Genomic DNA, 13,787 nt, shown 5'->3' on the forward strand with positions numbered 1-13,787 from the left:
TAGTTAAAGTATCTTATAAAAATACCTCGATTCCACACTAGGTGGCCACTGCTGCTCATAAAATGAAAGACGGGTAGCTGGTAGATGGCAGTATGATCTCAACTTTCTATTAAATTCATTCACTCATTGTTTTATTAAATTCCTTACCCACCAGATCACCCAGAGGTACCAGGTGAGTTACAACAGCAAATATTCACATCTTATGACATATATATATTTATTTATTAGGATTTATTTACCGCCTTTTTGAAGGAATTCACTCAAGGCGATGTACAGTAAGAATAGATCAAACATGAGCAGTAGGCAATTAGAGCAGTAAAAATATTCAAACAACAATACAAAGTATAGCATGGTATACTGCTTGCAATGACAACACAGTCCTGCTTATTTTCGAAAGAGAAAAACGCCTATAGTGCGACCTAAATCAGGAGATAGACGTTTATCTTGCAAAGGCGCCCAAATCGGTATAATCGAAAGCCGATTTTGGGCGTTTCCAACTGCACTCCGTCGCGGGAAACGAAATAAAGTTGACGGGGGCGTGTCGGAGGCGGAACTGGGGCGTGGTTATCAGCCGAGGAGAGATGGGCGTCTTTAGCTGATAATCAAAAAAAAAAAAAAAAAGGCGTTTTTACCGCGATTTTGGGTCACTTTTTTTTGGACCCTTTTTTTTCACAAACAAGTCCCCAAAAAAGTGCCCCAACTGCCCAGATGACCACTGGAGGGAATCGGGATGACCTCCCCGACTCTCCCAGTGGTCACTAACCCCCTGCCACCAAAAAAACCCACTTTACAAACTTTTTTCCAGCCTGTATGCCAGCCTCAAATGCCGTACCCACCTCCATGACAGCAGAATGTCACAGCCTTTCCCTGGGTCAGATGTGGCTCTCGGGTGCAGTACAGGGTCACATCAGCATTGCATTGTGGTGAGTGTAGGGTATTGGGCTCCGTGATTTCATTAGCTTGTGTTACAGTCTCACGATGTGGTAGTTGGTAGGCTCTTCTCCCATGGTGCTTTCCCCTTGCCTACTGGGTCAGAGTGTGCCCTGTTGTGTTTCCTGTTGTAGTCCATGCAGTAGTGGCCATTTTTGTAAGCCAGTTTTAGTTCCCTTTCCTGTGTTAGCCACGTTACAGAACTTAGTTCTTCCCTTGAATGTGGCTGAAAGAGGGCATGTACACCATTCTGCCAGCTCTGACCTACTGCTCATCTCAGTACCAGGGAGACTCATTCCCAGTGGGGCACAACCTCTGATCTGCAGTTAACTGTGAGTAAAGGCGGTTATTCCAATAAAGGACGTTTTCGGAGAGATTAGTCTTCAGGTGTCAACTGGTGTGCCAATGTTATACAGCAGCAACAAGTCCTAGAGGCCTGTGTGTATGCAGGTCCCTGGAGCACTTTTAGTGGGTACCGCAGTGCACTTCAGCCAGGTGGCCCCAGGCCCATCCCCCCCACCTATAACACTTGTGCTGGTAAATGGGAGGCCTCCAAAACCCACTGTACCCACATGTAGGTGCCCCCTTCACCCGTAAGAGCTATGGTAGTGTTGTACATTTGTGGGTAGTGGGTTTTGGGAGAGGGGGCTTTGAGCTCAGCACCTGTGGTAAGGGGGCATGTGGGAGCTTTTTCTGAAGTCCACCGCACTGACCTAGGGTGCCCAGTTGGTGTCCTGGCATATCAGGGGGGGCCAGTGTACTATCAATCCTGGCCCCTCCCACGACCAAATGGCTCGGATTAGGACGTTTTTGAGCTGGGCGTTTTTATCCATTATCGCTAAAAAAAACAAACGCCCAGCTCAAAAACGTCCATTTTTTCGAAAATACGGTTCGGTCCGCCCCTTCACGGACCCGTTCTCGGAGATAAACGCCCATGGAGATAGGCGTTTCCGTTCGATTATGCCCCTCAATATGTACTAGAACATTATAATTGGTAGTGAGGGGTAAGGCAAAGTTGTAACATATAGATAAGTAAGAAAGTAGGAAGAATTAGAAAGTAAGGTGATTGATTTGAAGAAAGTTGCACGTGAGGTCAGAGAGATGGTTAAATATTATCTCAGCTAGGGTAGGAGTGGATAAACATTCCCGCTGCAGTATGTGCAGCCAGAGTCAATCCTTGTGTGTGTGAGTGAGACTAACAAGTTAGTTACGTCTTCCATTAAAGGCTTGGTTGAAGAGCCATATATATGAGTATATATTGAAGAGTATATATTTATATACACATATGAATAAAGCTAAATTAAAATAATTTCCGTATTACCACAACAATTTAAAACCACACCCATACTAAAAAGTGATCTAGAGTCAGATACAACAGTAGAGTATACTATACAACAATAGATTTACTATTATTCTTAACATATAATGCCACTCCGACACCCTTTTTCCTACCCTGTCCTTCCTGAGTAGACTATAGCCAGGTATAACTATATTCCATTCATGGTTCTCCATGAACCACATCTCCGTGACTGGCACTAAATCCATATCGGCTTCTGTCATTGCAGTCTCTAGATGTAGACCAATGGTTCCAAAAGATTTTCAGTTCATGGCACCCTTTGTTTCTGAACACATTTTTGCGGCACCCCCCCCCCCCCCCCCCCAGCCACACAGATCTTCGCCTCCTCCCCCCAGTCACACAGGTCTTCACCCCCCCCCCCCCCCCCCCCGGCCACACAGGTCTCCATCTTTTTCTCTGCACAAATATAACAGTGCTAGGGTGTCCCTATAACCAGCCCCTCCAAATGACACACTGATTACGATTTATAACAAATTACTACTCTACCTATGAAAAGTTATTCCATTATTCTACTTCCTCTTTGTACATCTGTATGCTGCACAAGCCAGCATGTTTAAAAATATAAGCAAGATTAAATAAAAAATGCTACCAACAATAAAGAATGACAACTTGGATGCAGCAGCTCATAGGTTTGCTTGCTGTGTTTTGAATGGGAAGGGAAACAGAGACAGACCTATTGGCTTCAACTTTTTGACTTCATCCTGTCTCCTGTTTTCATCCAACCTCCTTTGGCAGTCACCTCTGCGAGTCCTGAAGGCCATCTGCTCCCTGTCCCCAGTGGCTGCGACAAAAAAACCCAAAACCAAGCAGCAGCCTTCAGGCCTGCTCTGTTGGCTCTGCTGGTCCTCTGCCCCCGCTGACGTCAACTTCCAGTTCCGGGGGAAGAACCAGCAGAACTGACAGCACATGCTTGAAGTCTGCTGCAGCCCTGCGCTTGCTTTTTTTTTGTTTTTCTGCTGCTGCTGTCTGCAGTAGCGGTTTGGGCGGGAGGGAGGTCAGGATTTGCCGTGGCACCCCAGAGAGTTTGCAGCGGTGCACCAGGGTACCGCAGCGCACAGTTTGGGAAATGCTGATCTAGATATTTGTTTCCCATACTACGGGCATTGGTATACAAGGTTCTCCAGACGTTACTCTTTTTTCCCTTTCTGTAAGAGAATTTGGTGTCCTGCCTTTCTGACGGTTATTAATGACTGGGGCTTTTCTCACCCATCCCCAGCAAATTTACTTTAAAGCCCTCTTTAGTTCATTAGGGTCATCTAGAAGCAGAGGGATCTTGGATTCTCTACAGGAAGAATTATTTCAGAAGTGAGTGATGGAACCGACGTGGGATGGAGATATTCTAGACCTAGTGCTTACAAACGGAGACAATGTTTCTGATTTTACTGTGGGAGATCATTTGGCATTTAGTGATCACCGAATGGTGTGGTTCAATATCAAGACAAAGGAGGAGAGGCCTTATTCAAGATCGAAGATCCCAGATTTCAAAAGAACTAGCTTTGCTGAGATAGGAGAACTTTTCAAAGAAGAGTTAGTTGGATGGGAACAGCTGAAGGAAGCAGAACAGCAGTGGGTGAAACTGAAAGAAGCCATCTTAAAGGCGACAAACCTTTATGTTAGAAAACTACATAAAACTAAGAGGAAAGAAGACCGCTCTCCATCTCAAATGTAGTAGCTGAAAAGGTAAGGGAAAGAAGGTTAGCTTTTGTACATTACATGAGGACTCAGAACGAGGAGGACAGGCAGAGCTACCTGGACAAGCTAAGAGAAACAGGAAAAGTTGTCAGTAAAGCAACGAGGCAAATGGAAGAAAAGATAGCTGACACGGTAAAATTGGGGAACAGAATATATATAAGTGACAGGAGGAAGTGCTACAATAGCATTGTGAGGCTCAAAGCTGAAGGGGAGGAATATGTAGAAGCTGATAAGGATAAAGCTGAACTGCTTAACAATGACTTCTGTCCTGTGTTCATGGATGACAGGCCTGGAGTAGGACCACAGAAAACAAATGCTAATGCGGATGGATGGATGGTAAACCAGGACCAATTCTCAGCAGACTGTGTTTGTGAGGAGCTATCTAAACTAAAAGTAGACAAAGCGACGGGGCCTGATGGGATACATCCAAGGGTACTCAAGGAACTTGGAGATGCTTCCTTAGAGTTTGGATTGGTCCTGGAGGACTGGAGAAGGGAGGATGTGGTCCCCCTGCACAAGAGCAGAAATAAGGAGGGGGTTGGGAATTACAGACCTGTCAGTTTGACCTTGGTGGTGAGTAAACTAATGGAAACATTTCTAAAGCGGAGGATCGCAAGGTTTCTTGAATCGAATGGCCTGAAGGACCCAAGGCGGCATGGCTTCACTAGAGGCAGGTCGTGTCAGATGAATCTGATCGGTTTCTTTGCACAAACAACTGGATGTGGGAGGGGCACTAGATTTGGTATACTTGGATTTTAGCAAAGCCTTTGACACGGTTCCACACAGGCAACTGATTAATAAACTGAATGCCCTCAGTATGGGACCTAAAGTGATGGACTGGGCTAAAAACTGGTTAAATGGGAGGAGACAGAGGGTAGTTGTAAATGGATCTTGGTCTGAGGAAAGGGATGTTATCAGTGGTGTACCACAGGGGTTGGTCCTCGGGTAGGCTCTTTTTAACACTTTTGTGAGACATATTGTAGAAGGGCTGTCTGGTAAGGTTTGTCTCTTTGAGGATGATACCAAACTCTCTAATAGGGTGGACACCCTGGAGGGTGTGGATGGCATGATGAAGCATCTAGCAAAGCTTGAAGAATGTTCCGATAATTGGCAACTAAGATTTAATGCTATGAAATGCAGGGTCATTCACTTGGGTTACAAGAATTCAAGGGCACGATATAATATAGTGAGTGAAGTGCTTCTGTGTATGAAAGAGGAGCATGATTTGGGGGTGATTGACCTTAAGGTGGCCAAACAGGTAGAAAAGGCGACGGTCAAAGCCAGAAGGATGCTTGGATGCATAAAGAGAGGGATGATCAGCAGGAAAAAAACAGGTGATAATACCCTTATATAAGTTTCTGGTGAGGCCCCATTTAGAGTACTGCGTGCAATTCTGGAGACCGCACATACGGAAAGATATAAACATGATGGAATTGGTCTAGAGGGCGGCAACAAATTGCTAAGCAGTCTTGGTCATAAAACATATAGTGATAGGCTCATGAACCTTAAAATGTATACGCTAGAACAGAGGCGGGAGAGAGGAGATATGATAGAAACGTTTAAATATCTCAGTGGCGTTAATGTACAGGAGGTGAGCCTGTTTCAAATGAAGGAAACCCTGGAATGAAAGGGCATAGGATGATGTTAGGAGGAAATAGGCTTAGCAGGAATCTAAGAAAATACTCTTTCACAGAAAGGGTGGTGGTGGAGGTCGTACATAAGTATTGCCATACTGAGACAGACTGAAGGTCCATTAAGTCCAGTATCCTGTTTCCAACAGTGGCTGATCTAGGTCACCAGTACCTTATCCTAGAAAGAAGAAGTGGATTTCCCCAAGTCCATTTTAATAATGGCTTTTGGACTTGTCTTTTAGGAAGATATCCAAACCATTTTTAAAATCCTGCTAAGCTAACTGCTTTTACCACATTTTCTGGCAACAAATTCCAGAGTTTAATTACACGTTGAGTGAAGAAATATTTTCTCTGATTTGATTTAAATTTACTACTTTATAGCTTCATTGTGTGCCCCCTAGTCCTAGTATTTTTGGAAAGAGTAAACAAGGATTCACATCTACCTATTCCACTCCACTTATTATTTTATATACCTCTATCATATCTACCTTCAGCTGTCTTTTCTCGTCCCATCCCCTTTTTCATATTTGGCCTGGGCTTCCAGGATGGTATTTTTGAACGCCTGATGTAAGTTTTTAACCTTCACAGCTGCTCCTCTAAGTTTTTTTTTTCACCATTCTTCTTATTTTATCATAGTCTCCTTTTTGAAAGTTAAATGCTAACATATTGGATTTTCTGTGGAGAAGAAGACTGTGTTGGAATTTAAGAAAGCTTGGGACAGGCACATGGCATCCCTTAGGAAAAGGAGGAGTTAGTGGGTTCTGAGGAAGAGCAGACTGGATGGGTCATATGGCCCTTATCTGCAGTCATGTTTCTATATTATACACAAACACAGAGGACACATTTCCTATTCAAAGGGCTGGAACTAAAATAATTCTTCCTAAACCCAAAGTCCTGCTGAATCTCAGAAAAAAGTCTATATGCAGACAGTCAAGAAAAACTTTACAGCAGCTGCAAAAAGTATCCTTGATCAACCGATGGCTTCACATTTCAGCAACATTGCTACAGCTCTTCGAATAAAACCCCAAGATGTATCGAGTCCAAAAGATTCAGGGCTAGATGCACAAAGCTTATCATTCTATAAACGTTTGCTTTAGAGTGGTTCTAGCTGGTCTAAAGCAAGTGATCATGTAGCTAGTAATTCACAAAGGGGTTTTCCATGGCTTAACTGAGTTTGGATAGCAGAGCCGGTAGTGGGAGGCGGGGCTGGAGGTTGGGAGGCGGGGATAGAGCGGGGCAGACTTATACGGTCTGTGCCAGAGCCAGTGGTGGGAGGCGGGACTGGAGGTTGGGAGGCAGGGATAGTGCTGGGCAGACTTATACGGTCTGTGCCAGAGCCGGTGGTTGGCGGTGGGGCTGGTGGTTGGGAGGCGGGGATAGTGCTGGGCAGACTTATACGGTCTGTGCCCTGAAGAGCATAGGTACAAATCAAAGTAGGGTATACACAAAAAGTAGCACACAAGTTGTCTTGTTGGGCAGACTGGATGGACCGTGCAGGTCTTTTTCTGCCGTCATCTACTATGTTACTATGTTACTAACAAGCACCATTAGCAGCCACCGAGAACCCCATGCAAATGTACCTCCTTATATGGTTTTATGTTGGTCCCCAGAAGTGGCAAGCATTGCACATACGCTGCATATAGCCTTGTCTGAAGGTTTCCTTCTGACCCGTCCCCACCATGCAGAATCAGGAAGTGATATCAGAGGAGGCAGGAAGGACCAGTGGGAAAACTTTGGAGCAGGCTGTAGGCAGTGTATGTGTAACATTATTGCTGCCGGTGACCAACAGAAGACTGCCTTTAAGGTAGACCAGCAGGGGAAGGGGGGGGGGGGGGGGGGGGGGAATTGAAGATACTGAACCTCGGATGGGTAGAAGGAAGTGAGTTGCAGACACATGAGCAGAAATGGAGGGACCACCGGTGAAAGCTGTGGCCTAGGTGGTAAGCTCCAGAAAACCACGAAAAGCGCTTGGTGCTGCTCACCATCACGTTTGTGTCGCTGCTCATGGGGATGAAGGGGAGGGAGCGTGTCTGGGCTCCAGGAACGAAAGAGATAATGGACCTGGGTAAGAGGAGAGAGAAGAAAGGAAGAGAAAGTGAGAGATATTGGATCTGGGGGTGGGAGGGAGGGAGATCTGATTTACCACCTTTCTGTGGTTACAATCAAAGCAGCTTACATATTACATACAGGTATTTATTTTATACCCGGGGCAATGAAGGGTTAAGTGACTTGCAGAGATAACAAGTTACCCAGTTCCAAGCTGGACATTTTGGAACAGTCCTGGATTTATAGAATACCCAATCCACACATAAGATACTTGCACACATTTGCATCTTCTTCAGAATAGGTATAAATTTGTGCATAAGGATTTGTGTGTTAATGTGGTTGGTTATGTCATCTTTTTGTGGCTGTGACCTTTTGATTGTGGCCAATTCTTCCAACTAGAGACTGGGGGAAGGCCAACAGTTGCTCAAAAGCGCATGGTTTGGAATAAGGTATCTTTTAAAGATAGCACCAAAACAGGGAAGACAGGGCATCCCGATAGTGAGGTTGCAAAAAAGACAGTAGTAGAGCAGGTGTCCTTAAATAAAAATAAAAATCAGACAAAAGATTGCAATTTAATACAGTCAAGTACTGAGCATGATGTAAATAGGAACAACAAATATAGTTTGAAATGTTATCAGAAATTAGGGAGGCTAACAAACTGGGCAACATGATAATAATGGGTGATTTCAATTACCCTGATATTGACTGGCTAAATGTAACATCGGGGCATGCTAGGGAGGTAAAATTCCTTCACAAAATCAAGGATTGCTTTATGGAGCAGCTGGTACAGGAGCCGACGAGAGAAGGAAAAATTCTAGACCTAGTGCTTAGTAGATCGCATGATCTCGTGTGGGAGGTAATGGTGATGCGGCTGCTTGATAACACTGAGTATAATATGATCAGATCTGATATTAGCTTTGGAGTAAGTATACACAGGATATCCAATACGTTAGCATTTAACTTTCAAAAAGAAGATTATGATAAAATGAGAAGAACAGTGGAAAAAAAACTTAAAGGAGTGGCTGCGAGGTCAAAAATTTACAACAGGTGTGGATGCTGTTCAAAAATACCATCCTAGAAGCCCAGGCCAAATGTATTCTGTGTATTAAACATGGAGGGAGGAAGACCAAATGACAGCCGGCTTGGTTAAAAAGTGAGGTGAAGGAAGCTATTAGAGCTAAAAGAAAATCCTTCAGAAAACTGAAGAAGGAACCGACTGAAAATAATAAACAGCATAAGGAATGTCAAGTCAAATGCAAAGCGCTGATAAGGAAGGCTAAGAGGGACTTTGAAATAAAGATTGCACTGGAGGCAAAAACACATAGCCAGCACAGGAAGCAACGCTGACCCAACCCACCCACCCAAGATGGGGCAGCTGTCGCAGTTAGACAGACGTAAAGTTACAGCAGTGATAAGGTCACAGCGACGGGTACACAGCCGACGGACAGACAAACCAATAAGAAATGTGATACTGTTAAGTGAAACAGCTTAGTGTAAAGTTAAAATGTAACCAAGAGTCATATGCCGCATGGTAGCTGAGTCACAGCTTGTCTACTGGCTCTGAAGGCCAGGAGGCCCACATCATCAGATCAAGAGAGAGGGCTGGGTGCATCCTTTAACGGGATGCGCCGGAAGAAAAGGATCGTGGGTGTGTCCTCTAACGGGATACACCGGAGAGACAACTGGTGCCGCAAGAGGCACCACAGCGGGAGAACAGGCTGCTCCAATGGCACGACCTGTCGGACAGAGGAAGCTATGTACCCATACATACATGTATATGTAATGTTACTAGTCATAATGTTAAGCATTAGAAATTATATGTGTTAGATTAAGATTGTAAATGTTAGTGCATCTGGCTGCGGCCAAATAAACTCCAATTGATATCTGAAGTGGACTCCAGTATATGTGATTAGCTAACAAGAAGTATGTATGAGTATGTGCCGACTGCCCACGTTGTTTAAAAAAGGTTCCAAAAGGGATCCTGGAAATTACAGACCGGTGAGCCTGACGTCGGTGCTGGGCAAAATGGTAGAGACTATTATAAAGAACAAAATTACAGAGCATATTCGAAAGCATGGATTAATGAGACAAAGCCAGCATGGATTTAGTGAAGGGAAATCTTGCCTCACCAATCTATTACATTTCTTTGAAGGAGTGAACAAACATGTGGATAAAGGTGAGCCGGTTGATATTGTGTATCTGGATTTTCAAAAGGCGTTTGACAAAGTACCTCATGAAAGACTCCAGAGGAAATTGGAGAGTCATGGAATAAGAGGTCATGTCCTAGTGTGGATTAAAAACTGGTAAAAGGATAGAAAACAGAGAGTAGGGTTAAATGGTCAGTATTCTCAATGTAGAAGTGTAGATAGTGGGGTTCCTCAGGGGTCTGTGCTGGGACCCCTGCTTTTTAACATATTTATAAATGATTAGAGATGGGAGTAACTAGAGAGGTAATTAAATTTGCTGATCACACAAAGTTATTCAAAGTTGTAAATCATGAGAGGATTGTGGAAAATGACAAGAGGACCTTACAAGACTGGGAGATCGGGTGTCTAAATGGCAGATGACGTCTAATGTGAGCAAGTGCAAAGTGAGGCATGTGGGAAAGAGGAACCTGAACTATAGCTACGTAATGCAAGGTTCCATGTTAGGAGTCACCGACCAAGAAAGGGATCTCGGCATTGTTGTTGAAATGCTCTGCTCAGTGTGCTGAGGCGGCTAAGAAAGCAAATAGAAAGGGAATTGGGACTTGATATACTATCTTTCTGAGGTTTTTGCAACTACATTCAAAGTGGTTTACATATATTCAGGTACTTATTTTGTACCAGGGGCAATGGAAGGTTAAGTGACTTGCTCAGAATCACAAGGAGCTGCAGTGGGAATTGAACTCAGTTCCCCAGGATCAAAGTCCACTGCACTAACCAATAGGCTACTCCTATGTTAGGTATTATTAGGAAAGGAATTGAAAACAAAAATGAGGATGTTATAATGCCTTTGTATCGCTCCATGGTGCGACCGCACCTCGAATATTTGTTCAATTCTGGTTGCCGCATCTCAAAAAAGATATAGTGGAATTAGAAAAGGTGCAGAGAAGGGCGACGAAAATGATAAAGGGGATGGGACGACTTCCCTATGAGGAAAGGCTAAAGCGGCTAGGGCTCTTCAGCTTGGAGAAAAGGCGGCTGAGGGGAGATATGATAGAGGTCTATAAAATAATGAGTGGAGTTGAACGGGTAGATGTGAAGCGTCTGCTTACGCTTTCCAAAAATACTAGGACTAAGGGGCATGCGATGAAGCTACAAAGTAGTAAATTTAATATGAATCGGAGAAACTTTTTCTTCACTCAACGTGTAACTAAACTCTGGAATTCGTTGCCAGAGAATGTGGTAAAGTCAGTTAGCTTAGCGCGGTTTAAAAAGGGTCTGGACGGCTTCCTAAAGGAACAGTCCATAGACCATTATTAAATTGACTTGGGAAAATCCACTACTTATTTCTGGGATAAGCATCATAAAATGTATTGAGTTTTTCTGGGATCTTGCCAGGTATTTGTGACCTGGATTGGCCACTGTTAGAAACAGGATACTGGACTTGATGGATCTTTGGTCTGTCCCAGTGTGGCAATACTTATGTACTTATATTCTTATTAGAAACATATATGGACTGATACTTGAGAAACCACAAAACAAATCCAGCAATTATTTTATACCTCTGGTTGATATTCAAAACGATTTAACCAGCCAAAAATAGCCGCTGACTGGTTAAATCTCTTGTTTGGGGCTATCTGCTAATTTTCAGCGGGAATTAGCCAGTTATCACAGCTGAAAATTAGCAGTTTTAGCACCTAAGTGAAAACCAGCTATTTTATGGGCATTCCAGGGGCAGAGTTGGCACTTGGCTGGTTAAGTGTTGATATTCAGTACTTAACTGGCCAGGATGACTGAACAAACAGGACCACAAAAAACACTGTCATATCCCAGGCCGATAAGTTCTGATTATTGACTTAGGCGGCCATGTGTTACCCTGTGCCATATAAACTGGATATTCAATGCCCAGATAGAGCCCGTCATTGAATATCCAGGAATAACACTGGCAGGGGTCAGCAAAATGCTCACTGCTGCCAGTGGTATATTGACTAGAGCTGTACCGAATAGCATATTTTACTACTCAACTGAATACAAATAATTGAGCTTTAATATAACAAATAATAACAAAAGCAATGTGAAATCTGAGATCAAGTGTTTATTTCAGTAGGATTTAGCACAGTAAAGCCCAGGATTATTCATATTTGAATTGAAATCACTATTCGGCCAAATACAACTAATGTATTTGGGGCACTATTCAGGGCCTAATCGAATTGAATACGAATATTTGGTACAGCACTAATATTGACCTCCACGTTTTTCTCCTTTTGTCCTTCCCTTTTCTCCACTTCATTAATCACTGAAGTCTATGTCTAGAATTAAAATCTATAGTCACATAGCAAGATTGTTAGCAAGCTTCTCACTGGGTGTCTACAAACTGGGAAATATTCTCTTGTAATTATTACAATTCCTGAGTTAAGAATCAAGACAAGGATTAGCCCTTTTGGAGAACATCAGTATCTAGAAACAACTTTTGGACAATGAGGAAATGCAGCATAGGAATATTTCTGCTACCTGGTAATGAGTTCTTCCGCAGCTTGAGAACACAGCTGAACTTGGGCAACCTCCTCTTCTGTGGCTAGATCAACAGCCTGTTGTGGGTACAGGTGAGATCGAAGTACTGCTTTACAAGAATCATACTTCTGTTTGTCCTCCCATGACTTTAGTGTGTTCTCAAAAGCCTATTTAAAACATTAAGGAGACCGAGTTTGTAATTATGTCAAAGTGACAGTGCCAGTAAAACCAGATTTCAGATCATCTGGTTGAAAGTTAAGGGGTCCTTTTAGTAAGGCGCACTAGAGTTTTTTATTGATTTTATAACATATTGTAAATTTAGTACCAATGACAATAACAGTTAACAGAAAGGTCAATGTACTCTGACTATATATATATATACATATACATTGGCATTAATACTACAACATCTGATAGAGTTTTTAGCATGTGCTAAAAGTAAGTGTGTGCTAAATGCTATAGATGCCCATATATTCCTATGGGCGTCTCTAGCATTTAGCACATCTTTGTAAAAGACCCCCCTTAATGAAAATAATTAATTCTCAATATGTATATAATTCCTAAGGAAACCAAGTAAACAAAGGCACTGCTTACTGATTTTTAGTACAGCTATATTTATGTCATTTATATCCTGCATATCACCTATAGCATAAACCACGGAAGAGTGATATGAGGGTACACAATTTTTTTTTAAAGATTTTGCAAATCTTTACAGAGAGAGAAAATAAACCAACAATACCATACAAAGAACAGTAATAAATCAAAGGAAAAATACTATAAGTATTTAGCCCCACATAACTTGAGAAGGAAGTGGGGAAAAAAAAGTTCATGTCCTGTGCATAATATAAAGACGGGGACTTACTTTTTATTATGCACAGCACATGAACTTTTGTTTAAATGATCATATATTTAAAGTAGAAGTCCATTTACTTTTTAGCACATTGTGCTTTTTAAGGCTTTGTTTTTGTTTCATTTTGTTTAGTTTTTTTTTAAATTTATTTTAAGACATCACTCAAGTGCTTTTTAAAATCCAGATACACGATATCTGGAGCCTGCAAATAGGTGGGGAAATGTGGGATACAATTGTAACAAATAAATATCAACCAGCTCACCTTGATCCATATGTTTATTCCCCCCTTCAAAGAAATGTAGTAGATTGGCGAAGCAAGATTTCCCCTCATTAAATCCATGTTGGCATTGTTGCATTAATCCATGCTTATTTATATGCTCTGTACTTTTGTTCTTTTTAATAGTCTGTACCACTTTGCCCGGTACCGATGTCAGGCTCACCAGTCTATAATTTCCCGGAGCACCTTTGGAACCCTTTTAAAAAATTGGCGTTACGTTGGCCACCCTCCAATCTTCTAGCACCATGCTTGATTTTAAAGATAAATTACATATTACTAACAATAGCTCTGCAAGTTTATTTCTCAGTTCTATTAGTACTCTGGGATGCATGCCATCCGGTCCATGCCA

At 42.6% G+C, this 13,787-nt stretch overlaps 1 protein-coding gene across 1 annotated transcript in view; it reads right to left on the reverse strand.

Moving 5' to 3' along the window:
* DGKH (diacylglycerol kinase eta) overlaps nt 1-13,787 on the reverse strand; it is a 676,008-nt gene that overhangs the window by 82,410 nt on the left and 579,811 nt on the right. The window contains 1 exon segment of the mRNA XM_030202410.1: nt 12,312-12,478. Within this exon segment, the coding sequence (XP_030058270.1) occupies nt 12,312-12,478 (167 nt within the window).

Source organism: Microcaecilia unicolor, chromosome 4 (genome assembly GCF_901765095.1).
Source record: "Microcaecilia unicolor chromosome 4, aMicUni1.1, whole genome shotgun sequence".
In the NCBI taxonomy this organism is placed as follows: domain Eukaryota; kingdom Metazoa; phylum Chordata; class Amphibia; order Gymnophiona; family Siphonopidae; genus Microcaecilia; species Microcaecilia unicolor.